At 28.3% G+C, this 24,295-nt stretch overlaps 1 protein-coding gene across 3 annotated transcripts in view; it reads right to left on the bottom strand.

Moving 5' to 3' along the window:
- LOC127170747 (anosmin-1) overlaps positions 1 to 24,295 on the bottom strand; it is a 107,129-nt gene that overhangs the window by 8,418 nt on the left and 74,416 nt on the right. For all 3 annotated transcript variants that reach the window (XM_051118958.1, XM_051118957.1, XM_051118956.1), the window contains exons 5-12: positions 23,447 to 23,631; positions 21,683 to 21,812; positions 16,242 to 16,447; positions 12,601 to 12,745; positions 9,729 to 9,872; positions 4,461 to 4,549; positions 2,626 to 2,797; positions 719 to 933 (exon numbers count right to left, since the gene is read on the bottom strand). In XM_051118958.1, the coding sequence (XP_050974915.1) occupies positions 719 to 933; positions 2,626 to 2,797; positions 4,461 to 4,549; positions 9,729 to 9,872; positions 12,601 to 12,745; positions 16,242 to 16,447; positions 21,683 to 21,812; positions 23,447 to 23,631 (1,286 nt within the window). The remainder of the gene's footprint in view (positions 1 to 718; positions 934 to 2,625; positions 2,798 to 4,460; positions 4,550 to 9,728; positions 9,873 to 12,600; positions 12,746 to 16,241; positions 16,448 to 21,682; positions 21,813 to 23,446; positions 23,632 to 24,295) is intronic.

Genomic DNA, 24,295 nt, shown 5'->3' with positions numbered 1-24,295 from the left:
ATGCATTTACATTACAATTATATAATGTATTATTTTGAACCTGCTTTTATTTTTATATTTTCAGTTTTCAACTTAAAAAAAAAAAAAATAATATAATTTATATATTCACATTAAAAAATAAATATATAAATATTGTATTGATGTAATGTATGTCAGATTTTTTTATATTTTTATATATATATTAATTAATATAAATAATTATATGATATATTTAATCATATATTGTATGCTTATATGATAAAAAAATATGATAAATATTTAAATGTACAATTTTTATTCATGTTGTATTTAAATTTACATCTATCTTTCTATCTGTACTACAGACATAGAAAATAATATTTTATTTATGCATTATGTTATTACTTACATTAAGTTATACTTTCATTGGCAACCGAACCGTCATGCAAAACCAAAACCTTCATGCAGAATACATGCAGATCTGAGGTGTGTTCAGTAAAAGGCGACTAAAAGAGCAGCCTACGTTCCTCAAGCAGCGCTCGATTCATCAGCCGGATCCCGTGGGCCGATGCCAGCGCTGGCGTTTCGCACACCAGATGATTGTGTATCATATTTTACACTCTTGGACTTAAATGTGTAACCCATTTTCCACGAGAGGCGCTCCGGTAAGAAAGCGCGAGCCAAGAACACGTAACGTAAGTGTAATTTATGTGCATCCGTGAGCTTTCATGGGAGAACAGCGTGTGTGGAGACGACTTACAGGTGGCAGGATCTGAGACTGGGAAATGATGCTGTTGGGAAGGCTGTTGGGGCGACTCGCGCTGGAAACCTCCGCCCAAGTGACCTGGAAACCCGTGACGGGCTGCTGCGGCTGCACACGAGTCACCCGCCAGAGGAAACGGGCCGTCACGTTGCCGTCGTGGAAGCTGAAGGTCGCCGTCAGATTCTCAGGCTTCACCAACACCTTCGTCGGCGCTGGAGGGTTTGACAAAAACAGCAGATATATTAGGAGGAGAACAGAGAGTTCAGACCACACAAAATCACACCAGACACTTCTGGATCCAATCACACTGCACCAATTATTATGTATATAAAAAAACATTACATTATTATTATGAAAAATGAGGGAACTAGTCACTGAATGAGTTATTGAGGGTTTTATTTTAAGCATTTAGTACCAGGGTTATTATTGTAAACTTAGACTAAACAACTAAAGTTGATTAATTAAACTGAAATAAAAATGAATAGAAACTATATACGCATATTTAAAAAAATAACAAAAGTGAAAATGCACAACAAAATTACTAAAACTTTAAAATTAAAACAGAAAATAAAACGAATAATTTTTCTTAAAAAAGTGAAAACAAAAAAAAATTACTCTTTAACTAAAATTAAAATGGAAAATAAAACTAAATAACAATTTAAAAAATGAAAAGTGAAAAATGTAATGTCAAAAACAACTAATTATTAAAATATTAACTAAAAATAAAATGAAAATAGAATTTATAAAATACAAAACAGAACTTTTAAAAAGTTTTTTAAAAAAAATAAAAAGTAAAAAAAATTAAAATTTTAAATAATTCAAATTAGAAATAAAACTGATAAAATTAAAAAGGAAAAAAAAATACTAAAACTTTACAATTAAAAGGGAAAATATAACTATTAAAATTTATACAATTTTAAACAAAAAATTAAAAGAAAAATTAAAATGGAATAAAAGCTAATATTACAAAAGTGAAAAAGCAAAAACAAAAAAATACTACAATTTTAATAAAAATTAAAAGAGAAAATAAAACTAATACAAAAGTGAAAACCAAAAAAAAAAAAAAAAAAAGTGAAAATAAAAAAAGTCATCAAAAACAACGAAGTATTAAAATATTAACTAAAAATAAAATTAAAATAGAATTATTAGAAATTGAAAATAAAACTAATGATAACATTTTAAAAAAGCAAAAACAAAAAATTACAAAAACTTTAAAATTAAAAGGGAAAATAAAACTAATATTATTAAAAAAAAAAAAAAAAAAAAAAAACTAACTAAAATTAAGATGGAAAATAAAACTGATAATAACATTTTTAAAAAATGAAAACAAAACTTTAACAGAAAACTAAAATTATTAAATTAATTTAAAATTTAATATAACCTACAATAGTATAAGTATAGTCAAATAACACTGGTATGGGCTCAAAAGAACACTCCATTTTATTATTCTTAACTAAAATTATCTGAAAAACATTTATGCAAATTGACAAATTATAAATGTTAACTGAAAATAAATGTTAAGAGAACTAAAATAAAAAGAAATCAGTTATAGTTTCAGTAAATATTTCATTAAGAGTGGAAATACTAAAATGATTAAATCTATAACTGAAATAAAAATTGATAAAAACATTTTCAAAAACTATTTTTAGTTTTTGAAAATGTTTTTATCAATTTTTATTTCAGTTTTACTTTTCAGAATTTAGTTTAAAAATGCTTAAAACAACAAAATGAATAAAACATTAAAAATAAAATAACAAAAATACATTTTCTCCTAAATAAACCTGAATTCTCTCACTTTAATTCCTCAAATGTCATTATTTTAAGCTAAATGTATGAACTGTGTATGAACACAGCCTAAGAAAAACAAATGCTTCTTAAGGAGTGATAAATGTCTCTTCACTTACTTGTGTCTCCGGGACAGGCGATGGGTTTGACGCTCTTGCTCCTGAGGGTCGCGCAGGACGGCGTCAGGAAACTCACGCTCTCGTCTTTGGAGCGTCGTTTGGCGTCGAGCGTGTGAACGGTGACCCTGTACTTACAGGAGAACAGCAGAGCCGGGAGATTGATGAAGTTCTCCTGAAAAAGACAAACACATTCATCAGAGTGACATGTGGAAGAATACGACTACAACTGTACAATTTATAAAGAAAACAGTGGTGTTTGTTCAGCGCAAACGTCTCAGTACGACACTAACAAGTTGTAATCTCCCTAAAAAAATAACTAAAAAGTAACTCAAATTAAAATGGAAAATAAAACTAATTATACATCTTTAAAAAGTAAAAAACAACAACAACCAAAAAAATCACTAAACTTTAACTAAAATTAAAAGGGAAAATAAAACTAATAACTTTTTGAAAACAGTGAAAACAGCAAAAAAAAAAAAAAAAAAAAAAATTAAAACCTTAACTAAAATTAAAGTGGAAAATAAAACTAATAATATATATTTTTTAAATTGAAAACAAACAAACAAAAAAAAAAACTAAAACTTTAACTAAAATGAAAAGGGAAAATAAAACTAATAATTTTTTTTTTTAAGTGAAAACAAAAAATACTAAAACTTTAACTAGAATTAAAATGGAAAATAAAACTAATAATACAATTTCAAGAAATTAAGCAAAAAAAACCCTAAAACTTTAACTAAAATTAAAATAGAAAATAAAACTAACAATAAAATAAAATATTTTTACATTTACAATAAAAATGACTGAAACTTTAACTGAAATTAAAACTGAAAATAAAACTGATAATACAATTTTTCAAAAAGTGAAAACAAAAAAATAATAAAACCTTAACTAAAAATAATACGGAAAATAAAACTAATAATACAATTTTTCAAAAAGTGAAAACAAAAATTATTAAAACGTTAACTAAAAACTAAAATTAAAATGGAAAATAAAACTTATAATAAAATTTCAAGAAGTGAAAGCAAAAAAATAACTATAACTTTACAATTATAACAGAAAATAAAACAAATATTTTTAAAAAAAAGTGAAAACAAAAAATACAAAAACTTTAATTAAAATAAAAATGGAAAATAAAACTAATAATACAATTTTTAAAAAAGTGAAAACAAAAAAAAAAAAAGACTAAAATCTTAACTAAAATTAAAATGGAAAATAATAATACAATCTTAAGAAATGAAAACAAAAAATTACTGCAACTAAAATTAAAATGGAAAATAAACCTAATAAAATAAAAAAGTAAAAACAATCAACGCCTAAAAATATGGTAGGCAGACGGGGCCAAAATTCTTAAAATTTGACTGTAAATTCTGCGTTGTTTATCCATCTTGATGCGACAACACACAGCAGCCAATGACATTGCTGTATTTGAGATGATATTTGCATATTTGACCTAATGTCACATTAGTATCCGCTAACACAACACATAAACGTGCTGATTCCCGACCGTCTACAGAAAGCAAATCTGTTTCTCCAGCAGTTAGTGCGAGGCGCGGTGAAGAACGCGGTTCGGGGCCGCAGGTTAAGGCTCCGGTGGGGCCGTTCTGGGGGTTTGATAAATTCAATCCCGCTTCCTGGAAATGTGATTTTAATGCTTGTGTTTTCTTAGGCACTGGAGCACATTGTGAGCACATCATCTGAAACAACACGCGCTAATCAGCCTCGGTAATGAAGAGAAATGAGGCTCGGGTCCCGTAAGAGGCTGCGTTTATGGAGAGCAGGAGGCTCGTTCAGAAAACTCCTGGATCATAAATACTCCTGAACGCAAACACACAAACCTGAGTGAGTGATTTGTGCGGCGCTCCGCTCTGGTTGTGGCTGCAGTATTCGGGCATCCACTGAACGTGATAACGCGTCAACACGGCATCTGTGAACCAAACATCAACACAAATTAAACATCTCACAACACACATATATTTGGTCTGTATCTCTTGATTATTTGAACTGGTTTTTTATAGTTGATTACTTGTGAATTGTAATTCATTACTAATCCAAATTAGATGACAAAAATAGTAGTAATGTAATCTATTACATCACACATTTTAGGGAAACTACTTTTGGATTACTTTTAGATTACTTTTGACCTAACTTGTTTATCACATTGATAGAAATAGTGACTTTGTACCAGTTTGATAATAAAATACAGAGAAAGGCAATATATTTTGTTCCACAAAACAACACTGTTCAGAAAGCATAGTGGCTAAAAAATGGAATTAAATTCATTTCCAAATTGGACAAAAAATTAGAAAATATTAATAATAAAAAAAATCTGTAAAAATAAATAAATTCTAAATAAAATTTTAATTTTCTATTTTTTTCATCCTGCATCTTGCTGTTTTATTCACTTGTCATTTTCTATTTTTTTCTAAAAAAAAAAAAATAAATATATATAATATATAAAATAATAAATATAAAATATATGAAATAAAATATTATTTACTAAAATAAATAAATAATAATTAATTGTTCTAAGTTTTCTAGTTTCTAGGCTATAAAAACTTTAAAACATTTTTCATCCTTTATCTCACTGTTTTATCAAATACATTTTCTAAAACTAAATTAGAAAATAAACCTAAATAAATGTAATAATTCTAAATTTTCTGGTTTGTGCTATAAACAAGTCAATATATTTTTTTCATTCTGCATCAATAAATAAATAAATTAAATAAATAAACTAATTAATTAATTAATTATAAATACCCTGGTTTGTGCTATAAAAAATTCAGTATATATATTTTTTTTTTAATTCTGTATAAATAAACAAACAAATAAATAAATGCATTAACAAAGGAATGTAAGAATAAATAAATAAATAAATGTAATATTTCTACATTTTCTGGTTTGTGCTATAAAAAATAATTAAAAACATATATTAATTAAAAAAAATCTATATATTTTTTCAATCTGCATAAATAAATAAATGCATGAATGAATGAATGAATGAATAAATAAATAAATTAATCAAAAAATGTCAAATTTCCTGGTTTGTGCTATAAAATATTAATTAAAAAATATATAAATTAAAAAAGATATGTTTTCATTCTGCATAAATAAATAAATAAATGCATGAATTTAAAATTTCCTGAATGAATTCAATAAATAAATAAATAAATAAATAAATAAATAAATAAATGTAATATTTCTAAATTTCCTGTTTTATGCTATAAAAAATTTAATTAAAAATATATATTAATTAAAAATATTTTTTTAATTCTGCATAAATAAATAAATAAATAAATATATGTAATAATTTCTAAATTTCTGGTTTGTGCTAAAAAAATTAACCTATTTTTTAATTCTACATCTTACCGTTATTTATTAACTAACTAGTTATTTGTCCTAAATTAGAAATAAATAAATAAATACATAATAAATTAAATTCTTCAATATTTTAATAATTCAAAATTTAAATTTTGCATTCTGGATAAATAAATAAATAAATAAATAAATAAATAAATAAATAAATAAATAAATGTAATATTTCTAAATTTTACTGGCATTCACATAAACACTAACAAATACGAAAAAACAATGCAATATGTCACAATATGCTAAGATGCAAATGAATCGTGACACAAATGAGTCACAAGACGAGGAGAACCACAAAATGAATTGAACAACGCTGTTTAGAAAACACAGTGGCCATTAAAATCATTGTGAGATGTGAGTTGCATGAACAACAAGATCAAATAATGACGGCGTTTCTATCTCGTTTTTATCATTGAAGTACCTGCGCACGTTTCTTGGAAGGAGGCGTTTCAGTGAAGAACAGGACGAGCCTCATTTGACTGGTTTCCTCAGAACAGTAGAGTCTGACTGCGCTAATCAGCAGTGTTTATGCAACGCCTCACGTTTATTATTCATCAAGATGCGGCGTTTGGACGTCAAACGATACGTTTCAGATTAATAATAGAGTTCGACGGGCTACGGCCCTTCAGAGGGACTCGACTGCGGTCGGCCAGATAAAAGAGCCTTTGAAGGGCCCGAACATTTCTGGAAGCAGAAAAAAGGAATTGCAGCTGGAGAAAAATACTGAGTTAAATAAATAAGCGCTGAAAAAAACACTCCATCGCACGCCGGATTCAGATAGACCATCAACTCAACTATTAGAAATATTATAGTTCGTGTGATATAAAGTTGGAGGCTCATCTAGTCATTTTTCTAGGCTAAAAATAAGAAAATAAATTAATTAAATTATTCTAAATTATTAGATAAATTAGACAAAATTATTAATAAATTATTCTCAAGTTCCTAGTTTGTTCAATAAAACATTTAAGATATTTTTCATGCTGTATCTTAATAATAATTGTTAATAATAATTATAATAATAATTATTAAAAATGTAATATTTCTAAATTTCCTGGTTTGTGCTATAAAAATGTATTAAAAATATATATTTATTAAAAATGCATAAATAAAGAAAGAAACAAACAAATAAATGAATGCATGAATTAATTAATAAATAAATAAAAAATTTAATATTTCCTGGTCTGTGCTATAAAATATGAATTTAAAAATATATATAAATTAAATAAAAATATATGTTTTCATTCTGCATAAATAAATAAATAAATTTCTAAATTTCCTGGTTTGTGATATAAAAATTAATTAAAAATTTATATTAATTAAAAAACTCATCCTGCATAAATAAATAAATAAATGTAATAATTCTAAATTTTCTGGTTTGTGCTATAAAAAAAAAAATCAATATATTTTTCATTCTGCATATATAAAGAAACAAACAAATAAATAAATGCATGAATGAATTAATGAATAAATAAATAAATAATGTAATATTTCCTGGTTTGTGCTATAAAATATTAATTTAAAAAATATATAAATTAAATAAAAAATATATGTTGTAATTCTGCATAAATAAATAAATAAAATGTATTAATTCTAAATTTCTTGGTTTATGCTATAAAAAATGAAATATATTTTTGCATTCTGCATAAATAAATAAATAAATGTAATAATTCTAAATTTCTTGGTTTATGCTATAAAAAATGAAATATATTTTTGTATTCTGCATAAATAAATAAATAAATAAATAATTTCTAAATTTCCTGGTTTGTGCTATAAAAAAATTTATAAAAAAATATATATTAATTAAAAAATTATCCTGCATAAATTAATTAATTAATTAATATTACAAAATATAATTTTAAATGTTATATTTCTATATTTTCAAGATAAATTAAATAAACTACATTAAATTATTCTCAATTTCAATCAAATTTTATCATTTTATAAAAATTTTATATTTTTATTTTAACTAGTAATCTTTCTTAATTAGACTAAATTTAAAATAAAAAATGCATACATAAATATCTAATAATGAATTAATTAAATCTACTCTTAATTTTCTTGTTAATGCTAAATAATGTAAGATATATTTATGGTAGGAAATTTACAAAATGTCTTAATGGAACATAACCTTAAAATTATTTTGACCCATACAATGTATTGTTTTGTGTACATAATATTTATTATATATGCAGCATGTATATATTAAAAAAAAATGTTGTTTATATATTACATATATTTATATATTATATAAAGTTTATGAATATAAATATATACATGCAAATATTTTCAAAATATATACTGTATGTGTGTGTGTGTGTTTTATATATACATAATAAATATACACAGTACACACACATGTTTATTTTGGATGTGATTAATCACAATTAAGTGTTGCACAGCACTAATATTTATCAATAATAATTAACAGAAATGACCAAATTAGAAATAAATTAGAGCCTTCTAGGAAATTAAGTGTTCGTTGTGAAAACTATAAATAATGTATTTGCTGTTTGTGAGAGATTCATAATGAAAAATTAAATATATTATTAAAAAATACACTTAACTTTAATTTTACATCTTTAAATTAGATTTTTTTTAAATTGCATTCTTCATTCCATCATCCGTCTCAGTTCAAATTCGTCTTTTTAACTAATTTCTGAATGCTGTTGGAGCGTATGAATGAACAAATGAGGCCTGATGATGCTCCAGAGCTGTTGACTGTGATTCACTTTCCTTTTTTTTCTGAGCTATTAAAGCGATTGGTGGTGTGGCTCTGGTTTGGAGTCGTCGTGTGTTTCTGCTGACTCAAATCCTGCTCAGCGCTTTTATCAAAGCCTCAGCTCAAGCTGAACTAATATCACTTCTGCTTCAGCCAAAAATCACATACTCAAGATATCACAGCCAGGATGTGCAAAACCACATATTTTTGTAATTAGCTGCTCTTTCCAAATGACTAATTGATTAAACAGATGCAGGATGACAAAATAACTTTTTATAGCACAAACTAGAACATTTAGAACAATTTTATTTTAATTGACTAATGATGTATTATTTAATTTAGTTTCTAATTTTTAAGTGAATTAAAAAAAAGAATTGCTTTATTAAATGTATTTACTAATTTTAATTTAGTCTAAATTAGAAAAATGACTAGCTGATAAAACAATAAGATGCTGGATAAAATATCTTTTATTTTTTTAGTGCACAAACTAGAACTTGTTGAATAGTTTGATTTATTTATTTAATTAATTTTCTTATTTTTAATTTAGTTTAATTTAGAAAAATGACTAGTTGATTAAACAGCCAGATGCAGGATGACAAAATATGTTGCATTTTTTAAAAATAATATAATTTATTATTTTAGTCAAATTTAGATGAGTAGTTGAAACAATAGTAGGATGAAAAAAGTGGGATAAAAGAAATCTCAAACTTTTTGTAGCGCAAAGTAGAAAATTTAGAATTATTAAATGCATTATTTATTTTATAAATAATGCATAAATATATCAAAATATTTCATTTTAGATTAGTAATATGCATTGCTAATAACTTCATTTGGACAACTTTAAAGGTGATTTTCTCAATACTCAGATTTCAGATTTTCAAATAGTTGCATCTCGGCCAAATATTGTCTTATCCTAACAAACCATACATCAATGAAAAGCTTATTTATTCAGCTTTCAGATAAATCTCAATTCCCAGAGTTGGGTTATTGGGTTGTACATGTTGTATGTGTGTTGTACCTCCTCTCTTCTTCCAGTAGATGCGGACCTGCAGTTGTCCGTCCTGGTAATACGGTGTGCCGACCTCCAGAGCGCCGGCGGCTCGTTTCATCGACACCAAACCCAGATCAGGAACCTCCAGCCTCCTCAGCTTAGATACGGCCTCTAAATCAACAAAACAGCCATTTATTACAATATATAATCACCAGTGTTGTGGAGTAACTAGTTACATGTAACGGAATTATGTAATTTAATTACAAAATAAATGTCATTGTAATTAGTTACAGTTACTGAGAAAAAATGTGTAATTAAATTACAGTTACTTTTGAAAAATGCCAGTGATTACAAAGAGGGTTACATCTGAATTTTTTTCACACACCCACCCACACTTACAGATTTCATTGATTTATTTCATAAATTGCATTGACTGCTCTAAAATGAGACACCAATGTTTCAGGAGTTTAGAGGCTTAGATGCTAGTGTTTTCTGTCATAACTACGCAAACATTTGATTTCAAACCCAGTATCATAGCTATTAAACTATTTCTTGTTATGATTCCAAGTCTGTATTTAACCTCACAATGATCTCAAAGTAAATAAGAGCTGTTAAGTCTGAACAGCGCGTCGACACATAGCGCAACTGCGCTCAGGTGACCCGAGTTCGATTCCCGTCTCAAGGCCCATTAGCTGATCCCATTCCCCTCTCTCCTTTCCTGTCTTCTCTCTACTGTCATATCACAATAAAAGGCATAAAAAGTAAAAAAAAAAAAATTTGTATTTGTGTGGCTGTGCCTGATAACAACCGGTAAAAGCTAATAACACAGACTCAGTCAGGGCAACTTAAGTCAGTGCTATATTCTTCATAATTTTTCTTGGCGGAAGCTTTGCGTTTGGTTAGCTAATAAAATATTAAAGCTTAATTTAATATTATATGGACAATTTCTTAATTCTGTCATCCTGGTATCGTGGACTCACTCTACTGTTTCATACAAACGCAGCTGCTGCCATTTTTTTATTTATTTTTTTGTACACTGTAATGGATTATAAGATAACTAACAAACTAGTACTACTACTTCATTATTTATGCGGTGAAATGTTGTGTAAGAAAACTGGTATGACTGCACTGTGTCCCTAAAATGTCTAGTTTGAACTTGCCGTTTGCTAGCAACTGATTTCTTCATGGAAGCTTCAAATATTTCAACTTAGATCAGTGTTTCGTGTCTAATAATTTTGACTGGAAACATCTAAATAATCTATCAAGCAGCTGTGTAATAAGTGAGATCATGTACATTCAGCCAGTTGTATATAAACAAAATAAAGATGTATATTATCGCTTACTTATTATAATCTTAATTCAAGTGATAAAGGATTTTGAAAGTCTGACAGTAATCAGAGTTGAGTGCTACTGTAAGGTTCACTCTGCCTGGTTTAAATGTTTCAAAATGATTAACAGTTGAAAATATTAGAAATGTAGAAAAGTAATCAAAAGTAATTAAAAGTAATAAGTTACATTACTTTAATAAAGTAATTGAAAAGTTACACCACTCATTACATTTTAAATCAAGTAACTTGTAATCTGTAACCTATTACATTTCCAAAGTAACCTTCCCAACACTGATAATCAACCAAACAAAGCTGATTTACACTTATAGTGTTTATTTGAAAACTAAAAAAGGTTGGCTGAAAAAAAGTGTAAAGATGTTATTTCTGCTCAGCAAGTCTGCATTTATTTGATCACAAATGCTGTAAAATTGTAAAATATTTTTATAAATTAAAACAACTGTTTTCTGTGTGAATATGTGTTAAACTGTAATTTATTTCTGTGATCAAAGCTGAATTTTCAGCATCATTACTCGTGTTCAGTGTCACATGATTCTTCAGAAATCATTCGAATATGCTGATTTGCTGCTCAACAAACATTTCTGATTATTCATCACCAGTGTTGGGGTTTATGCATTACAAGTAATGTGAGTTACGTAATCAGACTACGTTTTTCAAATAACTACATTGTAAAAAACAATTTGTTGAGTCAACCTGAAATAATTTGTTCCGCCGCTGCCTTAAAACTTTAAGTTCAGTCAACTCAAAAAAGTTGTACTAAATGACAACTTAGATATTAGAGTTGATTCAACTTAAAATTTTAAGGCAATTTAAGGAAATTTTAAGTTTACCAAACCAACTGATACAACTGTCACTGATACAACTTAACATTTTGAGTTGACTAAACTTATTTGAGTTGACCGAACTAAACATTTTAAGTGTAGTAAAGCAACACATTACTTTTGAATTTCGAGTTACTTCTGAGTAAAATCATGAGTAAACATGATGTTACTGTAGTTCTAGACTAAATGTGAACATGCATTAATTTGTCTTGCTCAAAACAGATTGAGTATTCCTCAAAATGAATAAAGACAGTAAAAAGCAACTCAGAATATGACGCAAAACTGCAATAATTAAATATGTTAAATAATTTTATTAACCAGTGTCTTTGCTGCTGACCTTCAATAATCCAATTCAACCATATGAATAAGCAAAAATTATTTTAGATAAACTAATATTTGTGCTTCATGGGTTTTTTTGCTGAAGAGTGATCTTCTCCTGCATAAATGTACTTTTCTTTCAGCCTGAGGTGAATTTATTTCACTTTTGGTGTGAAAGGGCTTTTATGTTAGCCAAAATTAGATTTTGTTACATTAAAAACAAAGAAGCAAGCCCTGCCCAGATAAAAATGTGACGCAAAAGTAACATAATGCATTACTTTCCATAAAAATATTTAAAAGTAATTAGTTACTTTTTCAGGGAGTTACGCAAAATTGTAATGCATATCTTTTCTAAAAGTAACTTTCCCCAACACTGTTAATCTCAGACATTGCTGTAGGTGAGTTTGTTCGTACTCGTCTGGTTGTTGAGTTGTGTGTTGAGCTGGATGGAGGCTTTGTTGCTCTTGAGTCGAATCTGACCCCAGTATGAGACGGCCTGGACCTCCACCGTGTAGCTGCTGTTGACCTGAAGACCTTCCAGATCCACTGAGCTCCTGGCCTGAAACAACACAATAAATGATGCATTAAACCTTCACACACAAACACAGTCTCAGTTCATCAATTCATCAATTTGTCAAACCGGTCTGCTTCGAAATCAACCATCAAAACTACATCACTATCTGATTCATGCCACACTACTACTGTAGTTAATCTCCAATCGCCTGTGTAAAATACAGTTTTATTATTGCTATTACATATTTAATCAGTTTATATGTTGTGTTAAATACTTAATATATATTTGACATACATTCAATATTTAATATACTTGACGTGATATTTAGTATATAATATATTTGACATTTAATATAAATCTGACATATGTGGCATGATATTTAATATAATTATGACATATTTAATACGTAATATATATCAACTCAACTATTTTCGATATTTAATTATTCTGATATGAAATGCATGGTATATTTGACATTTAATACACAATGCACACTTATTATTATACATTCAACATTTATACTTATACATGCATTTGACATCTGACACATTCAATATATAATTTATTTGAGATTTAATATATTTCACGTTTAATATAATATATATATATATATATATATATAATATTTTAAAATATGTGATATTTAACATTTATATATTTATATTCACATATGCATTTGACATATCTAACACATTTAATACATAATTTATTTGAGATTTTAATACATTTAATATTTAATATATAATTTACATTTAATATTTAAAATATTCGACATTTATATTCATACATGCATTCAACATATCTGACACATTTAATATATAATTTATTTGAGATTTTAATATATTTCCCATTTAATATATAATTTAAATCTAATATTTAAAATATTTGACATATTTAACATTTTTATATTTATACATGCATTTGACATATCTGACATATAATATATAATTTATTTGAGATTTAATATATTTCCCATTTAATATATAGTTTATATCTAATATTTAAAAATTTGACATATTTAACATGTATGTATTTATATTTATACATGCATTCAACAAATCTGACATTGAATATATAATTTATTTGAGATTTAATATATATTTTACATGTTTAATATATAATTTATATCTAATATTTAAAATATTTGACATATTTAACATTTATATATTTATATTCATACATGCATTTGACATATCTGACATTTAATGTATAATTTATTTGATATTATCTCATGTTTAATATATCACTTATATTTAATATTTAAAATATTTGACATATTTAACATATATTTATATTTATACGTGCATTCGACATATCTGACATAAAATATATAATTTATTTGAGATTTTATATATTTCACATTTAATATATACTTAATATCTAATAAATAAAATACTTACAATATTAAATATTTCTGACAGCTGACACATAATATATCTGACATATATGTAATATATTTAAATCACATTTATATATTTATATAAACATTTAACATATCTAACTCATTTAATATATTTGAAATTTAATATTTTTGACGTTTAATGAATTAAATATTTCATATATATTTATTATATGAAATACCTGACATATATTTAATGTATAATATTTCTGACAGTTAATGTATTTTATTTTCATCATATTGTCAGATATATAATATATCTGACATATTTAATACATCTTTAGCATATTTGACATACATTTACATATAATATACCTGAAATATAACATATATTTGACATGTATTTAATATATAGTATATTTAAAAATGTATATATAATGAATCTGAGTTGCATTTAATACATAATATATTTAACATACATACATACATACATACATATATATATATATATATATATATACACACATATAAAATGTTATAAAATGTATATATTTTGTAATATATCTAATATATATTTAATGTCTGAAATATTTGACTTTATTTTTATTTTATATGTATTTGACATATTGCAAGTATACTGCATATTACATGTTAAACATATTACTAAACATATATCAGATACAATTCATAGCAGTAAATTTACAAATTTTTTTTGTGAATAATCTAGAGATAAAAGTGAATTTCTTGTGAACTCGTTTTATTTTTTTGGGGGTTTTTATTGCTGATTTATGGGACTCGACAGGAAAGAATCTCCAGTCAGACTTTGCTCTGAAAGGTCCGTGATGTGCTGCTGATTGTGGAAGTGCGATCAGACCTCCGAACGAGCGCTGAACTCCACACAAACGCGTCCGTATATCAGGAACACATGAGCGTTTCTCACCTGATCAAACCCTGCATTCCTCCGTCAGCGTGAGCTCCATTACAGCCCGTTATTGAGCGGGTTAGTTTGTGCATTCCAGCAGCAGCGGGTCACTAATCAAACCCCGAGGAGCCGCGGCTCAAACCAGCGTCCGCGCGTCAACAGAGCGATCGAGTGTCGACGTTATGAACACGATCGCCGCAGGGTTTGCTCTCGATCTACAGGAGTTTCGGTAGCAGCAACACTTCAGCGTGTCATCAGATCGTTTCTGCTCTGTTCCTTTAACTCGACGCTTGCCTTTTGACATATTACACCCAAAAATGTTGTTTTCCTTTCTTTTCTTTTTTTTTTTTTTTACATTTTGTACTTCATCAGGATGAAGCAAAATATCATGGACGTGATTGCAAAAGGCTAAACGGTTAAAAAACACTAGTGATCTTTGTGGTCCTAAATTAACGTCATAACGGGAAAAATGAAAATACAGACCAATTTTTGGGGTACAATTTTAAAAATACTTACAAAACACAACTGAAAACACAATATTTAATGTATGTATATATACTTAATGATAATGTATATATATTATTTTCTATATATCTATATTCTATATATTTATTTTATTTATTTATTCTATATAATATAATTAGAAAGTTGTAATATATGCCACATATATATATATATATATATATATATATATATGTGTGTGTGTGTGTGTGTGTGTGTGTGTGTGTGTGTGTGTGTGTATATATATATATATATATATATATATATATATATATATATATATATTAAAAAAATTATATATATATATATAGTTTATTTGTATTCTCTATTTAACTGAAAATAAACAAAAATTATATATATATATATATATATATATATATATATATAATTATATTTTTTATGTTTTTTTTTTTTTTTTTGGCAATATTTCCCATGTAGCCACTAGATTATATAATATTTAAATATATATAAATATGTTTGTATTATTAAAAATATGAACATAAAAGGATTAAATATTATTTTAAAAAGTGTACAAAAGTGTGTTTGTTTAATTTTTGTAAAAATATTATGCTTGTCTTCAGGAGTGGTAAAGCGTTAATTATCTTAATCATGTTAATCAGGTCTGACTGCTCATGTAAATGCTTGATCTTGTAAATAAACTCACATTTCCCCCACAAACTGACCAAAGAAAGAGGTACTGATACTGTGATTTAGGACGTTTACAGGATGAATCTCTGTCTCTCTGTGTTTATCTCAGTGATTTGTGAAGCCTCTCTCACCCCGTCGCTGGTCTTCCTCCTCTTCCTCCGGGACGGCACCGCTGATTTTCCCGGGACCGTCCAGCTCCAGTAGATTTTGTAGTGGTGGACGGGGATGTCGGGCTCTGCCGAAAGAGTCCAGTTGATCCGGACCGTCAGCAGACCGTCTGGGCCCGTCGTGATGTTGGTCGCTCTCAGTCCGGACGGGGCCGGAGGAGGAGACGGGTCTGAACACACAGAACAACAGCACACGCTCAGAAAACCACTGTATATTCATTTTCTTTAGATAATCATTCAAATGTACAGAACAAATAAAGTCACAAAGTCATGGTTTGCAACAACATGAGGATGAGTGAGTTCATTTTTATGTGAACAAACAGAAAAACGACTGATCAAACCCAGAAATGCACTTTCACAATATTTATAAATATCACTTATTTACATAATATTAAATAATATATAGTATTATTTATTTTCAACATTTTTATATCTTTAGTTTGTAGCTTATTTTCAGTTATTTTAGAGCTATTGTTAACTAAAGTTAAAGTACAAAAATATTTTCATTACATGAAATAAAATAAATTAACTGAAGTAAAACAAAATAGAAAAAAACCCTTAAACCCTTATTTTCATTTAGTTTAACTTGATAAAATAACTACATAAAAAAAAATAATAAAAACTATACAAACATAGAGAAACATTTAAAAAAAAAACAACAAAAACAACAACAACAAAAAACAATATTACTAAAACTACAAAATATATAGAATAAAATATATAGAAATTTTAAAATTAATCAAAAACATTCTGTTATTTTGATTGATTGATTTTATACATATATATATATATATATATATATATATATATTAATTTAATTTTAGCACTTTTGGTATTTGCAGTACGTTTAGTTTTTTAAGTTTTTTATTTAATATTTATATTTTATTTGATTTCAGCTTTATTTCAATTAACAATTAGTTGTAGTTAACAACAACACTCTGGGCGAATTGAGAAAATTTACATATTTTACATATTTATATATTTTTGTCTTTGTAATTAGGGAATGTTTTGCTGTTTATTTATTTATTTACTTATTCATTTATTTGTTTATTTATTTCTCATATTCATTTATTTTAACTTGATTTACTAAAATAACAAAAATAGACGTTTTTTAAAAAATAAAAAAACATATAAACATACAAACGCTAAAAAAAATGGACAACAAAAATGGACAACAACATTACAAAAACTATAAAACAGAATATAGAATAAAATATATAGAAATCTAAAAAGTAATCTAAAAATATTATTTTAATGTAATTTGATTTACTTCGATTTTTTTTTTTTTTTGGTATTTGTACTTTTAGTTTGTCTAATATTTATGTTTTTGCCATTTTATTTATTTATTTATTATTTATTTATTTACTTATTTCTTACTTTCAATTAGTTTAACTTGATGTACTACAACAACTAAAGTAGAAATGTATTTAAAAAATAATAAAAATGATACAAACATACAGACATTTAAAAAACTAAAAACAAAAAGAAAAAAAAAAAAAAAAATATAAACAAAAAAATATAAAGAAATAAAAAATAATAATCTAAAACTATTCCTTTAATTTAATTAGATTTATTTAGATTATTTTATTAGCTCTTTTGGTATTTGTAGTACTTTTAGTTTTTCAAAAAAAATTGTCTAATATTTATATTTTACTTTATTTCAATTAACAGTTAGTTTTATTTAACAACAACACCACTGTGGGTAAATTGAGAAAAATCACCAGTCATGAAATAACATGTAGTTTTTTTGTTTGTTTTTTGTTTTTTTAATTATATATTTTTTGCTGTGTTTTATTTTATTTTATTTTATTTTATTTTATTTTATTTTTATGTTAATTCTTTTGTTATTTGAAGCAGGCACCTGCTGAATCAAGCTAAACCTAAATTAGAAAGTAAAAAGAAATAAAAACAGCATGATGTAGTGAGTTTTCTCGAGCACATGTGAATGTGACGGTGGCGTCGTCCACATCTAAGGGAAATGATGTCATCTGTGTAGAGGAAGTGGAGTTAAGCAAATGGGATTTTAATGGGAAAATGGGTCAATCTGGAGGCAGTCGGTTCCTGTTATTGAGGCCCGTCTGAAAACCAGATGCTCGTGCAAAACACAAATAATCAAGCAAAGTCTCTGCAAATCAGGTGTTCTGACCGAATGCGATATGAATAACTCTACTGACATATTCATTTACTCTATAGAGCTCGCAGATGTAATAAATCATCGCTGATCAGTAAATAGACGTTATATATCAGAAGACGAGCCGCACGTGCTTTCTTTCCTCAGATCCTGCTGGGAAGTCGCTCGTATGAGTTTGTAAGTCGTAATTACGGTGCTGAAGCGATTTTGGTTGGAATAAACAAGAGCGGATTGTGATCCTGTGAGGGAAGCAGACTCTCCAAATAACAAGACATTACACTGACATATGACAAATACAACCAGAATTAGTGGAGTGAAGTCACAAAGCTGCAATTTACAAACAAAACATTTACAAGAATGAACATACGACACACGTACTGCATCGCAAAAGAGAGGACAGCAGACCAGCAGCCGCATAAAACCTCATTATTTACTCATTTATGTCCTTTCAAACCCTGTTGTTGTATAGAAAAACGCTTCCTTTTGTACTCCAGAGACAGAATAACATAATACAGGTTTGAAATGATATGAGGGACAGTAAATAATGACTTTCATGAGGTATTTTTACAAGGAGGTACTTTCGCTCATCTAATAAAATGCATTCATTTAACAACGGATGTGACTGTAAATGATCTTTCCCCTGGAATCAGTGCACGAGGGAATTTTCCTGCCCAAGCAAACAAATTAAACAGACAAACTTTGAGGTTGGCTTGGGAAAGCCCGGGCCAGAGGTGGCCAGTTTTGCTTCTAGTAACCTTCAGACCTTTATTAGCTTGTTCATGTGTGTTTGATTAGCGTTGGAGCTGAACTCTGCAGGACTGTGGCCACCCCTGACCAGCCTGAAAGTTTGAAGCAGTTGTAAAACCTTGAAGTAGATTAGGTTAGAGAGATACATTAGCTAGATATTGCTACGACCTTGTTAGCATGATTTAGCATGTTTAGCATGTTGTTAGCATGTGTTGCTAGCATGTTTCTAACATGATTAGCATTGTGCTTACACAGTGCTAGCATGATTAGCATGTTGTTAGCATGTTTCTAATACGATTTCTGTGTTGCTAGCATGTTTCTAACATTATCTCTGTTGTTAACATGTCTTGCTAACAATTAACATGTTGTTAGCATGTTGCTAGCATGATTACCCTGTTGCTAACATGTTTCTAGCACGATTAGCATGTTGTTAGCATGATTACCCTGTTGCTTACATATTTCTAACTTGATTACCATGCTTGCATGTGCTAGCATGATTACCATGTTTTTGCTAGCATGACTAGCGTGTTGTTAGCACAACTAGCATGTTGCTAGCATGTTTCTAACATGATTAGCATGTCGTTTCTAACATTATCTCTGTTGTTAACATGATATTTACTATTGCTTACATGTTTCTAGCATGATTAGCATGTGTTGCTAACATGTTTCTAACATGATTAGCATGTTGTTAGCATGTTGTTAATGTGTTTCTAACATTATTAGCATTGAGCTAGCACAGTGCTAGCATGATAATCATGTTGCTATGATGTTGTTTGCATGTTTCTAACACGATTAGCATGTTGCTAGCATGTTTCTAACATTATCTCTGTGTTGTTAACATGTGTTGTTAACAATTAACATGTTAGCATGTTGCTAGCATGATTACCCTGTTGCTTACATGTTTCTAGCACGATTAGCATGTGTGCTAACATGTTTCTAACATGATTAGCATGTTGTTAGCATGATTACCCTGTTGCTAACATATTTCTAACTTGATTAACATGCTTGCACGTGCTAGCATGATTACCATGTTTTTGCTAGCATGACTAGTGTGTTGTTAGCACAATTAGCATGCTGCTAACATATTTCTAATATGATTTCTGTGTTGCTAACGTGTTGCTAACAGTTATCATAATGTTAGCATGATTACCCTATTGCTAACATGTTTCTGGCATGATTAACATGTTGTTAATGTGTTTCCAACATTATTAGCATTGAGCTAGCATGGTGCTAGCATAATAATCATGTTGCTAAGATGTTGTTTGTATGTTTCTAACACGATTAGCATGTTACTAGCATGTTTCTAACATTATCTCTGTTGTTAACATGTGTTGCTAACAATTAACATGTTGTTAGCATATTGCTAGCATGATTTCCCTATTGCTTACATGTTTCTAGCATGATTAGCATGTGTTGCTAACATGTTTTAACATGATTAGCATGTTGTTAGCATGATTACCCTGTTGCTAACATATTTCTAACTTAATTAACATGCTTGCACGTGCTAGCATGATTACCATGTTTTTGCTAGCATGACTAGCGTGTTGTTAGCACAATTAGCATGCTGCTAGCATGTTTCTAATATGATTTCTGTGTTGCTGACATGTGTTGCTAACAGTTATCATGACGTTAGCATGATTACCCTGTTGCTAACATGTTCTAGCATGATTACCATGTTGTTAATGTGTTTCTAACATTATTAGCATTGAGCTATCACGGTGCTAGCATGATAATCCTGTTGCTAGGATGTTGTTTGTATGTTTCTAGCACGACTAGCATGTTGCTAGCATGTTTGTAACATTATCTCTGTTGTTAACATGTGTTGTTAACAATTAACATGTTAGCATGTTGCTAGCATGATTACCCTGTTGCTTACATGTTTCTAGCATGATTAGCATGTTGCTAGCATGTCTCTAACATTACCTCTGTGTTGTTAACGTGTTGCTAACAATTAACATGTTGTTAGCATGTTGCTAGCATGATTTCCCTATTGCTTACATGTTTCTAACATGATTATCATGTTGTTAGCATGGTTAATGTTGCATGTTGGTAACATGTTTTAGTACATTGCCAGCATTCTGCTAACATGATTTGACACATTGTTAACATGTTTTAACATGCTGCTAGCACAGTATTAAATATGGTTACCTCGTTGCTAGCATGATTTAACATGTTGTCATTAAGCTTTGCTATTGACAGACAGCTTAAACACTCTATAAGCCTTTTTTGATTTTTACACCCTCAATAAAAGTCTATGGGAGTTTTGATTTTGAAGTTGTGCGTTTAACAGAAAGACATAGTGACCTGCAGGTCTGAGCTCAGTTTCTTGTTTGTAGCTTGAAAACTCAAGGAGGAGATACAGTCTCAGAAGAAGAAGAGTCTTAGATCAAAGTGATAGAGGGAGTAAATCAGGCCTAAGGTTTATGTGACAGACGGCGGCTCTGTGCTGAAGCTCTGGCTAAATGCGTCCGCTGGAGCAGCAGGTGAAGAGCCGCACCTGTGCGGAGCGTAAATCTGTCAGACTCACCTCTGGACGAGCGGAAGTGTTTGCTGGGAGCCGTAAAGCCGCGAGTGCCGTGAACGTTCACCGCCGCCACGCGGAACTGATACCACCTGCTCGGCCGCACGTCGCTCAGCAGCACACGCTCTTCGGCAACCTGTGGGGCACAGGGGTCAAAGGTCACGGCCAGAGGTCACGGGGTCACGTACACATACCTCTGAATATGAGTTTGGAATCTGATCTATTTTAAACATGAAGGACTAGAGAGACATCTGTGCAACTCTTTATTTAGCTTTTGCTTAAACACTAGGAAAATGATGTTCTTCCTCAGTATTTTTGTCTTGTTTTATAGTACAATTATCTAAACATTCTAAAATCAAGATACAGTTAAAAGTTTTTGAATAGTAAGATTTGTAATATTTTTAAAAAAGTCTCTTCTGCTCACCAAGCCTGCATTTATTTGATCTAAAGTACAGTAAAAACAGTAAAATTTTGAAATATTTTTAAAATTTTACTGTTTTGCTGTACTTTGGATCAAACAAACGCAGGCTTCCTGAGCAAATGAGAAGGCTTTAAAAAAAACAGTTTTTACTGGTAGTGTACATTTAGTGTAAAAGCAATATTTCTTTTCATTTTCTAAAAAAATATATATATAAAAATGAGGCGAATTTTTGAGTAAAACAAGAACAAATATCTGCCGCTGGAGTCAGAAAAATAATCTAGATTTTCCTTTGAATTAACTTTATTTTTCTGAGCCCACTGCCAGATATTTTTCTTATTTTAAGCAAAAACTCACTTCATTTTGATACAAAAAAAAAAAGAAAAAAAAGACTTAATATATTGAGATATTTGTACTGGAAAACAAAAATGTTTTGCAGTGAAGTTTTTCAACTTTACTAGTATTGTGAACATTTTATGAGGGAAAAACAAGCTCTTGAACAAAAAAAAAAAATGTAGGATGGGACTTAATTTTAGTCATTGGCATTTGCTTGAGCAGAAAATATAAAAATAAACACCATTTCAAATATATTAATAAAAACTATGATCGTATTTTTTAAAATGTACATATATTTTTATTTAATCTGAACTTTTGATTTGTGCCAATCAAATCCTGAATAAAAAGAGAAAATAATCCAATGGTTGTGAAGTATTTAATTCACTGGATTAGACAAAAAGACATTATCACATTATTATTTAAGTTATTACATTTTAAGCATGGACTCTCTAAGCATGATTTAAGCATGATCACTTTTTTCATAAAACAAAACTTTGTATCCTAATTTTGTATCTCAAGTAAGTGTGTCTTGATTTAAGAATATTTCTACTGGAAAAACTACAAAAGTTAGAGGATCTGAGTTAAAAAAAATTTTTTTTTTTTTTTTTGGTAAAGTTGACATGAAAAGTTTTCAGATTTTACTATTAAATTGTGATGAATTTCTGAGAGGAAACGGCTAATGAACAAGAAAAAAACTTGGGACAAAATTTTATTTGTTGGTTTTTGACTGAGTGGAAAATATAAAAGTAAAATCTAAACCTAACCAGTTTGCTGACACATAATGATACTACACATTGATCTAGTAAATGAAGTTTTAAAAAATGTGCACACATATTTCATTTATTCTGATCTATTGCTATCAAATCGACAATAATACTGAATGTTAATCATCTTTTAAGTAATTAATTAAATTAATTGTTGGTTTGTGGTTGTTGCCTTCTTTTTCTCAGCAAATGCATCAGTTTTCAGAATGCAAACAGTTGCGTGATTGACACTTTATGGATGAACGGCCTGACCTGTGCGATGTCCTGCCACTCCGTAGCGTCGTCTTCGCTGGGATGGATGCCGAAGTTCCAGCGGCGCTGCAGCACGTAAAGCACCGGCTCCACGGAGACGTTAAAACGGGACGACCAGCGAACCTCCAGCTGTCCTGACGCCTGCTCCACAAACAACAGCTCCTTACGCGGCTTCAGAGGAGATCCTGAGACAGACACGGAAGGACAGACACGCTTTAATCACGTGTAATATCAAAACACCAGCGCTGATGACACTAAAATTAAAAAAAAAAAAAGTAATAAAAGTGAAATATAAAAACGTTAACTAAAATTAAAATTAAAAATATAATAATAATAATAAGATAAAAACTAAAATAAAATTCAAATGAATCCAAAATATTAATAACAACTGTAGGTAATAATAAAATAACAGAAGTGAAAACACACAACAAAACTACTAATAACTAAAAAAAAAAAAAAAAAAAAAAACTACAACTTGAAAATTAAAATGGCGATTAAAAATAATAAAATATAAAAAAACAAAAAACATAAAATATAAAAAAGAAATAAATTAATAAAAAATAAAACAAATCCAAAATATTAATAACAACTGTAGTACAGGAACATATATGAATCATACTAATATAACACTGATGTAATAAATATTGTAAAACGTAAATAAAATTAACAGAAATGTCAAAATATTAAAAAACAAAACTAAATTGAAATTACAGTGAAATATAAAAACACAAACAAAAACACTAAGACTTTAACTTTAAAAATTAAAATGGAAAATAAAAATAATAATAAAATAACAAAAATGAAAACACAACAAAATTAGTAATAAATAAAAAATGAAAACACTAAAAT

This window comes from Labeo rohita, chromosome 9 (assembly GCF_022985175.1).
Source record: "Labeo rohita strain BAU-BD-2019 chromosome 9, IGBB_LRoh.1.0, whole genome shotgun sequence".
Classification (NCBI taxonomy): domain Eukaryota; kingdom Metazoa; phylum Chordata; class Actinopteri; order Cypriniformes; family Cyprinidae; genus Labeo; species Labeo rohita.
Note: the sequence above shows the minus strand (reverse complement) of the source record. Positions and strands in the feature narration are given on the sequence as shown.